We start from the raw sequence: 14,669 nt of genomic DNA, 5'->3' as shown, positions 1-14,669 counted from the left end.
TTCCAAGGCCTTCTTATGTCTAGTTGTCACTGCTTTGACTTCAGACTGGACCACCTTCGCTTTCATCTCAACTTGCTCTGCCACAGCCTGGGCCTGTTCAATGCTCAGCTGGGGAGAGGAAAAAAAGACAACACACTTAGGGCTCAACCAAACCAACTAGAAATGCATCAGAGGACTGCTGCTTACATTTCACCACACCTTCAGGTGAAGGCATAAAGTGACAACTCTCTGGTTTTTACCAGGCCTTCGCCCATTTCGTATCTCAGAGCCTGAAAACGGACGTAATGTTTTAACACATCTATGACATGGAGTTTACACCTTCATTGTACCATGCACCAGCACCGCAAGACTAAATTCCCTGTGCAATTCCAGCACGCAACTAGTATGAACTCAAACAGGAGACTTGCAGAGAAATTAATCCTCATGTTTTCCTATGTACAGGGAACCAAGTTTGTCTTGTCCCTCAAAATGGTTCAGACTGTTGTGTGGTCTTCCTGCTTCTAGTAAGAAGTGACACTGTAGGGAACAGACTATTTTATCTATGCATCTGGGCTGCACAGAAATACCCCTAACAGAATGTGAAGTTAATAAATTTTAAAAGGAAAAAAAAAAAGAATTAGATGGTTACCATTAAAAAGCATTCATAATTATTCACACCTTGGACGGAGACCAAATTCTTTTTAATATAACCTTGCAATACTAGTATTTTTAAAACATTCTGTAGTAGTAGTCTGCAAATACACAGCATGCATCTGTTTGGAAGAAATGTATCTCTCTCCTCCCCTCAAAGAAAAAATTGTTTCCTTGAAAATCCTTCCAAAGTGCTCCCAGTTTCACAAAATACTACAGAAAAGGCCATAAAACCAAACAAGCTAAAGAGGGGGCAAATCTGAAAGATCACAGTTCCCAAAGGAAAAGGTTCAATAACAGTTAACAGAATCTGTTCAACACACCTTTGTTATACAGTGAACCAGCATTAACGTGCAGATGAGGTTGTGAACCTCTAAGACGTTAAAAAGACACTAATTTATTAAACAGTTACAAAATTCTAGAACAAAATGATGATATGTGAAGGTATTTAGACTAAAAAAAGAGAAAGCTCAGGGGGGATCTTACCAATGTATATAAATACCTGAAGGGAAAGTGCAAAGAGGACAGAGACAGGATCTTTCCAGTGGTGCCCAGTGGGCACAAACTGAAACACAGGAGATTCCCTCTGAACATCAGGAAACACTTTTTCAGTGAGGTTGACTGGGCACTGGCACAGGTTGCCCCAAGAGGTTGCGCAGCCTCCATCTTTGGAGATACTTAAAAGCCACCTGGACATGGTCCTGGGCAATTGGCTCTAGGTGGCCCTGCTTGAGCAGGGCAGCTGGACAAGACCTCCAGAGGTCCCTTGCAGCCTCAACCACCCTATGATTCTGTGACTGACCATCAAGCATTTCTTCTTATTTTCTTTTCTCTTCATAAGCTGGGCACGTCATGGTATTTTATTTCTACGATGTTCACATTAAATAATGTGCACAAGACCCCTACCAACACCGTATACATGACTGTAGCAGCTTCACAAGTTGTTAACAGCTGAGAATGTAACTCAACCTCACCTTTGTTTTCCACATTACATACTGAAAGCCATGGAAAGAGCCATGGGTACTTGTTTTTAAAATAAGCGTTTTAGACAGACTTTACAACACCTTTCCCTCACTCTGGTCTGAGGAACTGGTCCACTTCAGAACTTGAGCTGTTTCAGACGAGGTAGCCAGGGAATGCTCTGGCAGAAAACATCTTTAATCTTCAGAAACGCAGGCTTTACTGTACATTCAGGGCCTTATGGCAAATATCCTCAGTTGAATTCTGTATATGAGTATGTACCAATCCAAGAACCACCTGATGCAGCAATCTATGAACTACCCAATGTGATCCAGCTTTGTCTAGAAAGTCAGACAGGGCTTTTTGTTATCTTTCACGGAAGTAGTTGTTAGTATTTTCTAAGTCTGATCTGGCAAGTTCAACAGCATCTAGTTTATGCCAGCAATGGGAATGCTAAAAACATAAGAACAGAAGTGTACTGTTACTTGGACATTTTCATTCCAGGTCATTATTTTAAGACAACTGGTTTGAATTAGATGTATTCTTCCAGGTCATATAGGAGTAGACAACTGAAAGGAAAAGGAAAAGACTAACTTTGTCTTGTCTCTAGACACTGACCAAGAAAACCCTGAGAAAAAAGATCAGAAACATTGCCTTGCCTTAAATTCAAGGAAGACTCTTGCAAACTGGCAAAGGAAAGTAGGAGTGCTACTTGCAGCACAGGGCTCAGCAAGAGGAGCATGCCTTTCAGCTGTTCCTCCTTCAGGCATGACTCCCCAGTCAGAGTCATCTTCACCACATTTTTAACACTGAATGTCTCTAAACTCACGTGAATATCCCTGACCTGCCTTCACACGAAGCTTCTGGCAGACAAATTTGACTCGGCACTTCAAGCTGACAGAAAGTGAAAATCTCATTACAACGATTAGCAAAGCAGACATGAAGTCACAACTGGCCACAGATTAAGGCTTCGTAAAAGCCAGTGACATCTCACTGCCATCTGAAAGAGTCCACAGGTAAGACTACTGTGCCTCTATCACCTCTGCTTTGCCATTCAAATACAGAACCAGCTTCTACTGCAAGGAAACGGGAAGTATTTCTTCCCAAAACAGACCTGGATTCTTGTAAACTACAGCAAAACACCCTCCTTCTCCTGCAAAGAGAAGCAGGTATCTCCTTGAGAACTGTTACGAAAACTACGCTATCTACTCATATTCCAACTCTAGGAAGCATGTAAAAGCAGGAAAGTCTTGGTTTATTTGTTTGAGCTTTTTGTACAGCAGTAGCCATTAGGACTGATCTGTGTGCTTTCCTCGTACCTTATAGCTAAGAGCCATCTCAACTTCCCTCAGAACTCTTCACTAAAACCAGCATCCATTTTTCAAGAACACCATCCTAGCAGGAGAGGTATTAATCCCCTGTAGATGCTGTGATCCAGGAACCAGGTAGGGCAAGTAATTGTACTCAATAGCACGTTGTCTACCAACAACTCACGGCATCATCTGCATTTATTTTTACTTGCCTGAGTCTAACAGCTCAGATCAGTGAAGGATGCCCAAAACACTAAGATTGCAGGATATTAGTAAAGTTTTGGTAAAATTCACATGATCCTGCACTCTGCCAACACAGGTTAGGAAGGCTGACCAGCATCACACACACAGAAGGAAGCAGGGATATGGTGGCAGGGGAACAGCAATAGGCAAGTTACCTATCTGAAACAAAAGCCAAGATCTTTAAGTACAACTTTTGGGAGCCTTCTTTATATGGAAATCCTCTTGTTCTCTTCGATTACTGTAAGATATCACAGCTCTGCCGTGATAACTCTCTCCTGTTGTTCTGCAGGCATTTCCTGTGTAGAACTTGGCCGAGGGGTCAACTTTTTAGGAAAAAAGTTAAGCAGCAGTATTTCTTTTTCTGGTCAGACACCACACAGTCTTTTTAATAACAAATCCTTTTAACAAAAAGCAGCTTTTGTGATGCACTCTCCTCATGGTATGTCATAATTATTTCAATGCTAGTGAATGAGATGATCAGCCAGTTCACATGCTTGGTAAACAGAAGGCAAGGCCTGTGTTTAGCAAAAAATCACGTTGGGTTACTGAGATGGAAAACCATTTTGTTTCCTGCTGTTGGCTGATACAGTAAATTGCCTATTTGCAGTTGTACCTATTCACCTGTGACCTCTCAGGGGCCCAAAGATGGCCGATACCACTCCCCATTCTACTGGAGCTGTCACCAGTGCCGTATGTTTAAAAAAAAGACAGACAGACTTGCAATGTATCTTGTAAACTTCATGGTTTAAACTTGGTACTTCCAATTCCTCAGAGTAAAATTTAGTAACAATAGTGTTTGTGCAGGTGATATCTTCCAGAGGGCCACCACAAAAGGAAACCTGCGGGCAGACAAGCATGTTTTCATGAAGGAGAGCAGTGCAGATATCCATCACTAGCTGTTGCTACCAGCATATCTCAATTTCTTGCACTTCTCTATAAACCTACCCAAATAGCAACAACCAACATTCAAAACAGACACTTCAACAGAAGAGGACAATGGCATGCAGTATTACCTGTACTTTCAGATTTCAAAGCATTTAATGAGGTTTATTAAACATGCAGGTCTCAGCTCTTATTCTCAGCACATTTTGTACAAACAGAGAAGGCTACTTCATTAACACCTCACTGTAATACAGTATTTTAGATCTTATTAGACCCAGCTCTGCATAAACACAGCCCTACGTAAAATGCCACCGGCACCGTGTGTGCCAGTGCCTACATAAAACATCCTAACCCAAACATTCCTTTCCAAGACATTTGGCAGGCCTGGCCAAATTCCTATGTGCTCCAGCCAGTGTTGAGTAAAAGATGAAGAGCAAAGTCTTATTGGACCCCAGGTGTCCTTTGCAAACCCTCTTTAAGGTGGGCACCTCTGGGAGCTCCCCTTGAGGAAAAAAAAAAATAATGAGCTTGCTACAGCAGCTCTGACATGGCACTGATGCTACAACACAAAGCTATGAAGAAACTGACTGCAAGAGCCAGAAGTAGCAAAGTAGTATCACCGAACTTGGCTGCACTTCTGGGTATCTGGCCTGACTAGAGGGGGCCAAAGCAGGATTTCCCATTTTGTAGAATGGCGGTTTTCAGCCATTTTTCACATTTCCTGTCTTCTATTGGACATAGAAACTGCAGCCTCCAGTTAACAAAAAGCTTTCTACAATTTAATCTGTACTTAACTTAAATATTCCTATGGAATATTTAAATGTAGTGTTCTAGAAATATCACTACTCCAAGTTTTCACTAGCGCTGCTTTTTAAAATGAAAAATTATGAGGGGCATACAACACTCAAGGAAAAAGAAAAACCATTACAAAGCATGTGTTCTGACAGACAAGAACTGCAGAGCTAACTGTAAAGGTGCTGATGCCCTCACTGCATGGTTTCCACAGGCCGATACCCAAATTAAATCAGTATGTCCACACAGCACCAAGTTATCTGAGGAGGCTAACTCAGGTCTCTGAAGCAGCAGAGCCTGTTAATCCAGATGCTGAGCCACGAGGTTAGATTATATCAACTCAGTTCAGAAAGTTATCCGTTTGCACAAACTGCGGCACAACACGCCACTGTGGCAACACCATGAGGTACGTGGAGGCTGCTTACAGTAAGTGTATTGCACCTCATCAATGCTAGCTTACGTGAGCATTTTTGAAAAGGTACCTAAGGATTTTTAATTCCATCATCCAAAGATGGAAGGTATAATTTTTCAGACATAAATAATATTTAAGTTTGCTAGTCTAAGTTTTCCAATGAAGGTGCAAACCTCTGAAGAGAAAATTCAAACTTGAAAGCCAACTTTGTTTTCTTCAGAGGAATCCTTCGGTATTTCAGGGGTGAATGGGCCACAGGTAGCAACTGAAGAACCTTAATTACACACTTCCCTACCTCAATACGGAGGATTTATACCAAGGAATTTTAAGAGGAAATTGACCCTACTTAGGGAAAAAAGTGTTGAGATAGATGCATATTCTCTGGTAAACCCCTCTCTAGCTTTTAAAAGCACTTTAAATAAGAACAACTTAATGAAACCTTTCCATATATCTCAAGTTAACCCTCTTCCACCAAATGGAGGGTGCTCCATCCATAAACAGTTTGTTTTCAGCTCCTTCTGGTAAGAAAAAGATACAGATACAGGCTCATTTCACAGAACTTTTCCAATTACTTATCACTGTTTCAGAGCAGGATAAAACCACCAGGACATAACAGCCAGCCTTCTCCAGCATCATGAACTGGATATATACTTACTAACATTCTTACACTAGAAAAATTAATCTGAAGTTCCTATAAAAAGTATAGTTGCAGTAAAGATACTGGATTAATAGGCTTAGCAGGAATATTGGTGCAGCTATAGCAGAAATCACAGTAGTTGGACCAATTTAAAAGGTTTCAACCTAGAAAGTGTAAAATGCTAAAAAAATTCTCAAAGATGCTCACATAAAGAGAATTTTGAAAGAAACTTTGATGGAGGGAGGGCTAGAGGCCAGGTTACCTCATGTCAGAAACCAACAAGCAATCACTTGTACTGCAAGAACAGGCTTTTTGTCTACAGTTTTAGGCAGAACAGTAGCTTGGACAGTGACACATGTCAAATCCATCTTCCCCAATAACCATCTGCTCATGTGTTACACTAAGGAACTCACTAAAAACACAACACAAAACAGTAACTAGTAGTACAAAGAAATTCAGCCTCTGTTGATATAAATCCTAGATTTAGGAAAGCACAACTGACTCCATTTTGTTTACAAAGCTTCATTTCAGATTCTCAAGCCTGACTTCAAAGCCACGCAGAAGGGTGCCTGAGCTAACTCAATGTGACAACCCCAGAACGATCCCTCGCAGCACAGCGGTGCCATCCTTCTCGGGTATCGACCTCCCGGCAGCACAGATCCATATGGCAACCCACAGGGAAGCTTCCACTGAAGGGCTGAGGCTCAATCAAGGCAACAGATCAGCTTCTTCCTCTGGCTGGCCAAGCTTCTCAGCACATCCCTCCTTTCCCTAGAATAAAGTTGTTAATCTACTTCATACCACCTCTCCCACAATTTGGGAGAAGAGGCATTTCCTTAAGGGCTGACCTGCCTTACCACCTTAAGCCTTTCACGCTGGTAGAGAAGACAGTGGCTCCTTCTAAGTTCTGTGCATGACTAGTCTCACTGCATTAATTTAAATGTGAACGCCTGCACTGTCAAACACACCAGCAGAAACAACTATAGGCTCAGCTAGGAAAGAATGTTTGTTTTCCAACAAAAAACACTTTAAGACAACTGACATGAGCAGATCAAACTGTATTTTAACATGTTCACCTGGAAACTGACCCTAAATAGGAATGTGCACTCAATGCTTTACTGTTACGCAAGTGCATTAGATTACACACACACATACATATATACAATTACACATGTATAGATGTATTTTAAGAACATGACATTTTGAAGAAGCCATCTATCTTTCATCATAACAGATTTACGTTCGGTTTGTGGCCCAGTCCTTGGAAAAAATTCTGAAAGAAGGCATCTAAGTGTGCACTTTCATGAGCTAAAACAAGGCAGCAGGACAAGCTCCCCATACAGATAGGCAGCAGTCCTGCTTCCTCTCACCCTATTAATCCAATGTCAACTTTGGCTTTCATATCATCCTGTGACTCAATTAAAGTTTCTGAAAAGGCTAGAAAAGTATCCTACCAAGGAGCATAGCTTTCCCCTGAGACAAGAAAAAGGTTCTACAAGCAACAGAGTTGGATGTTCCTACTCCGTTCCCTGGCACCACCAGTCATTGCACTACCGTGAACCAGCCAAGTGGCCGATCCAGCCAAAAAGTAATCCCACAGAAAGGTTACCCTTTCAGCTGGAAGCTGGATCAGCTCACCACTCGGGCACACAAGCAGGTTCTTGTGTTAGGGACAGGCTTAGAAACATGTGTGATCCACACCAGGACCAGCGTAGCACAGGGAAGCAGGGGAAGCTTTCCACTGCAGAACCTCACAGAAGAAAAAAGCAAGCCTCCTGCTGCCAGGCTTACTATTTCTTACTGAGAACTTCCAACTCCTTTGAAAAATGAGGCTTGGACTTTTCAGGAGTGACAGGCTAGATCAGGCTTCAGTGGATCAAGAGGCTGAAATGTATCCCAACTCACAGCATATTTTTTTTTCAAAGTCTGAAAAACAATCCTTCCTCCAAAGCCGCAGGAAGAGTTTAAATAAACATTTCTTCCTAAAAGTCTTCAACTTTGGTTAACCAGATACTCTCCAGTCAGTTGACTCATGGCTTGATTTCCCCTCTCCTGTAACACCCTTCAAATTCCACCTTTTCCCCTTTACTCTCAACTACCTCTCCTCACCCATCCTCAATGTCTCTTGTCAGAGAGCTGTCACTTTCAGAGCCTACTAAGAGTTACTAGTACAGCAGTATGAATCAGTCCCACTAAGAAGTGTTACGGCACCATATTACTTTTCAAGCCCCTTAGAGCTCCAGTTTGTGCTCCTCACAGTGCAGCTTGTACTGGCATTTAATTCTCTGCTGACTGTTTCCAAACTAAGAAAAGCACTCAGGCCAAATTCTTTTAATTTAGAGTCTAGTTATTTTAGAGTTTGTTTTAAATCCATGCTGACATGCTGTCTCCTCCTTACGATAAATACATAGCTTCATAGCCCTACAGTCTCAAGAACAAGGAAAGCTCTGCTCCATGAAAACTTTATTCTGCAGCAGACTCATTGCAGCAACCTTCGAGTCGGGCACCCTTGCTTTTAACTGCATCACATGCAGTTGTTGCCGATGTTGCTTAGGTGGCAGCTGTCTTGAGTTGTATAGTTTTCCAATTCCTGCATGTGCACACACAAATTACCACCTCCTCAACTTCAACACTGATCTGCTCGCTCACCACTCTTTTTCTGTACAGCAGTCCAGATTAAAAAGCCCACTAAACTAATGCAACAACTCAGTTCTTGAAAAGCATGGTTCATTTTACAGAACATTTACACAAGCTTCCTAGTTAACACTTCCAATATAGCCTCTTAACTTGGATGGGCTGTAGGTAGATCAGGGCAAAATTGCACAAATTAAGTTCAGTTGAGCTGCTTGTTCGAGTTACACGAGCAGTCAGTACCACCCACCCTTTACTTGTACCATCATAAAGTAGTCAGCTCACCACAATAGCAGGAGCCTCCAACGTAAAAGCCAGAAGAAAATGGGGGAGGAATGAGCAAAGTAAACCCAGTAGCAAATAAGCAAGCTACAAAAGCATTCATGCAATAGTAGCAGAGCGGCACTCAACGATATTCCAATAGTTTCTACTCCAAGAGACAGTCCCTTCTTAGATGATTTATTCACACCAGTAAGATGATTAAGAGCCCTGGAGGTCAAGAGCAGTAATTTAATTACTAACAGACAAGCCCTTGTCTAGGACAGCCTGGAGAAATTGAGAACACTGCACCAGTGATGTTCTTTAAACTGGAATAAATCCTTCCTTCTTGCTCTTTCTGGGGACATGTGAAATGTTTCAGTATGGATACCACTGAAGAGCCTTATGATCCAATTTAAAACAAATCTTGGAAGAAGCAGGATTCTGTATTTAGATGGAGTTTTAAACAAACCATCCAGCTCCAGAAACTGGGCGTTTGCTGTTCCACTATAACAAGTTAACATCACTAGCTGAAGGGAAACATCAACAACAATTTAATATTCATACCATCATAATACTTATTATTTCATTCTACAGATGCAAAGACTCAAAGAGAAGAAAGTTAGCTGCTCCTGCCTCACTGAATAAGCTTAAAGTTTATAACTATCCGACAGACTAAAAGTTATGGCTTATTCTCACTAACCAGTGAGGCAGAAAAAAATGTCACATCACAGAAAGTGATCCAACTTCAAAACAGCCAGTCCCCAAAACACATAAGCCCTACGTCTAGCAACCTGCCCAGAGTACAGAGGAATTCCATAGCACTGCAGGAAAATGAGCTAGGAGAGACTGAAGGAATGGTCACTGCCAACAGAAATGGAAGAAGAGATTTACATTTTCTTACTAAATGAATCTGTTGATACCTACTCAAATCCTCATCTACTAGAAACAAGCAATCATGGGTGGACAACAGGTTTTTGTGGGTGGTTTTTTGTGTTTGGTTTTGTTTTTTGGGGTTTTTTTTAATTATTTTGTACCATGCATGTGCCAGGATAACACACTCAATTCAGAAAGTTTACGTCCTATACATGGCATTCTACTGCTGTTTACTCAAAAAAACGCTTTCTAGTTAAATCATAGATGTGTTGAGTTTCAGAATATCCAGCTTGGATCTAGCACATTTCAGGCTAGAAGGTAGTAGTGTGGAATGAAGCGTACCACTATTGCTTTCCTCACCCAAACTCTCTTTATACAGGCAAAACTACTACTACTATCATGTAATAGTTACTACTAGGTATTACTCTAACTACCTACATGTCTCGAAGGTTAATTCCCTGTGTAAATTCATTCTGTAGTTTGAAGCACTGCACTACCTTCCTTCCAGCCCTTGCCAGGTATTTATATTTACATTATAAAACATAGCAGTAATAGGCTGTTATAGTATGCACCTGTGTGTGCAGAGAAACCCTTGTATGGAGATAGCTCCAGTTCCTCTGCACAGGCAGAGCTTTCACACTAATCCAACAGCTGATCAGTGTTGTATATTTGGTGGCAACACTGAAGACATAACCAGAGTAATAGGTACCAGTGCTAAATGCTGTACAGGCATGAAAAACAGCCGAAAATAAGTCTCAGTTGTAAAGACAAAACCAGGCTTGGCACAATTATACAAAATCAGAACTTTCTTCAAAGTGTTTCACACTCAAGTGCATTTAATACAGAGCTTCATATATATTGTGATTCACATGACAGGATTATGCTGCAAGAATGCAAAATTCATATAACAGCACTTTGTCTTCAGCTCCACAGCCACTTCTGTCAGAGATTTTTGAGAACAGGAGGGGTGAGAAGACTGACAGCAGAAGCAAAGAGCTTTGTGCCTTGACACCTTGCCCTGTAACAGACAAGCTGTGGGAGGAAGAAGGAGGGAGGAAGGGGAAATAGAGTACTCAAGTTGGGAATATCTTACTTGAATAGCCTGTCGTCCTTGCTGAGCATCTGCCAGGAGCTGAATGGTGAGAGTCCTGGAGTCCTGGAGGGCATCTTGGAGGTAGATAAAGCTGTGACCCACATGTCGTCCCATGGTACATTCCCGACATATGGGGACAGAACAGGTATCACAGTAGAAATGCAGTACCTGGAAGAAAAAAGTCTGTATCACTGTCTAATGAAGAATTAAAGAGAAAATAGTGCCAAGACGAAAAAACCCAACAGCTCAACTATAAAGGAGATAGAGGCAGTAGCAATAGGCAAAAGACTTCACAATAGTTTCTCCACAGAGGAAGAACTATCCCTCCCAGTGAGCTCCAAATCATACTCCTAACAGTTAGATGGAAGTGTCATTGTTTTCTTTGCAATACAATACTAGGAAGAGTGTCCACATCAGCTCCTCTTAAGAGCGGAAGCCATCTGCCAACACTTGCAGATTGGAGATGTCATCTATGGCAAGTTTCAGGTGAAGACTTTTCCTGCATACACAAACACCATATTCTCTTAAGTGGGTCATTCAATAAGCACTGCACTTGGAGAGCTGCAGCACCAGCACGCCCACCTCCCAGAAGGGGAAAACAAAGAGCCACCAAGAGCCCAAGAGCCACCCTCTTGTTTTTTTTTCCCCCCCAAAAAATATGCAAGTCCCTTATGTTCAGGGTAGTGACAATATTAGACAAGACTCCCTTCTGCCACGAGTTTCGATGCTAGTGATACTTAGAGATGCTTGAGTTAGAGACCAAGACTGGAACGTTAGCATGCCCATCAGAGCGTATGAATGGTACAGTGAACTGTGGCTAACCACTAAAGCCCTATTCTAGTCAAAGCACTTAAAAACCCTACATTCAAATCACAATGAAAGTCTTACACAAGATGTTAGCCTGGGAAGTGGGATCCATTCCTCAGCCATAACTGTTTCCATTCCACCCAGCAGAGGGAAGTAGCACACAGAAATAGCATCTTCCACAGAAGTGTGTTTTCTTAGAGGCAAGCAGAAGTCAGTTGTTTTGTTTTCAAAGAGTCAAGTGAAGGAGTACAACACTTCAACGCAAGAAAGTTCTGTATTCGAAGTCTTACTCTTAGTTACATACACTATTGTTAGAAAATCTAGATTACCGTGGAAGAGTAAAAAAATCCACTTATACAGTGGCAAACAAGGTTTCATACTACAAACAATTTTTCCATCACCAACTATTTGAAGTCTACCTCACAAAACAAGCAAGAACAGAACAAAGATTGGACAAGTATTTGATATGCCTGTCTTCTCCCAGCTGTCATCCAGCCACTCCTGATTCCAACTAACAGCTCATGATATGGTGCATAACACCCCCCTGTCCCTTCTCTCTCAAAACGAAGGGGGAGGACAGGACAGGTGATTCCCTCAGATTGCCTGTGCTGCATAAAGTGACATTTTAAGCTCCTATAAGTGCAACAGCTGAAGTGGTGTATGGATTAATTTCTCAAAGGGGTATGTGTGTGTTTGTGCACACATGTCATTTCACCAACACCCCCTCTCCTCTTTTTTTAAGTGAAGTTTTGCTGTAGGGAAACTGGAACAGACTTATGTTTTGCTTCTGTTCAAATACTAAACCCTCAAGCAGCGTCTCAGATCCTCGTCTTTTGTAAAGATGTAAAAAGCTGCCTGGCTCTGAAATACATTATTCAAATGCATCATCTTCCTCAACTAGAGGGTTCCTTGTCTTTACACTGCGGTTGTCTAAATCTATACACAATGTTCACTTGCTCATGCACTTCTGTAATTTTGCTGTTGAAATTACAGGGAATGTTTATTACACGTTTGCTGAATGGCTCCCCTTAAAACAACTGAGAAGTTGAGAGAGAATGAAAACCACGACAGAGTATCAAGTTAAGTCATATGAATCCGATATACTTTAAAACCATACAGCAGGGATTTGGGGCCTCAATCAAGCAGAGCAGCTGAAAGGAAAATGGTGACCATATGAACAGAAGTCCAGAAGCAAGTTCAATCTGTTATTAGCCCTCCAAAAAGTCAACACCATAAGCAAAAGCCAGGTAAAATGCCACAGATCAGTCCTGTCACCCAGGCACACCTGCTGCAAGGTAACAGCATCCGGGGTAAAGAGTCATCCAGCCATTCAAACCAAAGAGGAACTAAATAAATTTAAGCTGTACAATTGCCTCTTGCCACTCACCAAAATGTGGTGGAAAACATCACTCCTGAATTCAGAACGAAGAGAGAAAAGAGTCAATTTCATTTCAGAAATATGCAGATTACAGAGACCTAGCAGGGCACAATCTTGTAAATGCAGAGATATTGATAAAGCCTCGTATTTGTTTCTTAGTAAAAAAATGGTGAAAACAACCTAGATTTAAATCTGAGTGCAAAATAGTTTAACAGGCTCAGGCAAACAGAAGTAGACCATGATGGACTGACCTCCATCATTACACTGTTAATTAATACAGTTACCAGGAGAAAGCACAAATGCATAAGCCCTACTGCTCGCCATGTGGAAGGGAGCTAGTCACCAGAAGTGAACTGGGAGGGTCAGCCAGCTTCAAGATGAACTAGGACACCACTCCACACCCCCCCAAACTCCTTTCTGGACGCAAAGGCTGCAACAGAAACCCCAAACTTGGCAGAGGTACAAGAAGGGCAATTCTCCTCCTGTGGTCCATCTCACATCCTCACCACTGTCAGGAGCACCCAACAGGCTGTGCGTGAGCTCTACCCAGCGGTGGGGCCGCGCTCCCAGGGAGTTAAACTGGGAAGCACCCAGCTGGTGCTAACAGAGCTTGGAGCACGGCACCCAGCTTCCCTGCGCTTCCAGCCACAGCCAGGTGCTTACTGTTAGGCTCAAGCCCACTCACGTCCCAGTCCCTAGGTCATGGCCACAAAGGTCACGTACTGCTAAATTAAGTTCCTACGCCTGTTTCCAAATAGAAGGCGGGGGGAATACGCCAAACACCCCCAACCCCACCCCAACCAACCCCCTGCAAAAAAAAAAAAAAAAAAAAAACACACACAACAAAAAAAACCCCATACCAACAATGTAAGTAGGAGAATACAGCAGTGTGTTCTCAATTCAGATTTGATGCCCTTGTATCATACCTAAAAGGTTGGCAGGGCTTCCCCTTCTCCCAATTTCAGCGATGTGAAAAGGCCAGCCCACATTTCAGTTGCACTGTTAACACAGCAACACACTGCTCCTTCTGTGCTCAGTATATGACAAACAAGACTGGTCTTGAAATGCGTATGGGCAGGGGTAGCGGAAAGAGTAGAGTAATACAAAGTCTTCCATCAGCTTAAAAAAAAAATCAACACACTTGCGAGGGCAGTCCTAGAACTTCCCCTCTTCCACCTTAAGAGGCAGAGATGATACCTTAAAAAAAAAATCCATAAAGCTGTAAATTAACTATTGTCCTGTTAATTTCACTGTTTTCCCAAACATATGAAAAACTGTTTTATAAGCAAAAACATGCTTTTTTTTTTCCAAATCACACAAATGTTCTGATAGGCAGCAAGGAACGAGGAGTGAGAAGACAGCAGAGAAAGATTTCTCCTTTCAAAGCAATTCAGAATTGCTTAAGTTGCATTTAATTAATTGTTTATTTAATTACTTAATTACTACAGAAAAATACAGTTTAAGATTAAAAACTAGTGCCTTTCCAACACCCATTTTGGTAACTATCTAGTAAGGGGAAAAAGATTCCTAAGGAATTTTAGTTGATTAATTTTTCTTTTTTTTTCTTTTTTTTTTTTTTTTTTTTTAAGAATTGCTTCACTACATTAATTAGCATTTTAGAATTTTCACCAAGGAAGAGAGAAGTCAGAAGCAGGAGGGGAATAGTTTCAGAGATAGTTAAAAGTGATTTATTTTAAAATAAATCAGCTATGGGTTGATTATTTCCCAAACAGGAAATATTTCCTGAATTGGTGGCATAC

The 14,669-nt window shown here is 41.6% G+C and overlaps 1 protein-coding gene across 1 annotated transcript in view; it reads right to left on the bottom strand.

The window, feature by feature from the left end:
- The window catches only part of TRIM71 (tripartite motif containing 71, E3 ubiquitin protein ligase), a 15,124-nt gene extending 4,235 nt beyond the window's left edge, over positions 1 to 10,889 (bottom strand). The window contains 2 exon segments of the mRNA XM_010290285.1: positions 1 to 108; positions 10,725 to 10,889. Of these exon segments, the coding sequence (XP_010288587.1) occupies positions 1 to 108; positions 10,725 to 10,838 (222 nt within the window). The 5' untranslated portion in view covers positions 10,839 to 10,889.
- Between the last annotated feature and the right edge of the window lie 3,780 nt (positions 10,890 to 14,669).

This window comes from Phaethon lepturus, unplaced genomic scaffold, assembly GCF_000687285.1.
Source record: "Phaethon lepturus isolate BGI_N335 unplaced genomic scaffold, ASM68728v1 scaffold1707, whole genome shotgun sequence".
NCBI lineage: Eukaryota > Metazoa > Chordata > Aves > Phaethontiformes > Phaethontidae > Phaethon > Phaethon lepturus.
The sequence above is the reverse complement of the archived record's forward strand: the minus strand, read 5'-3'. Positions and strand labels throughout refer to the sequence as shown.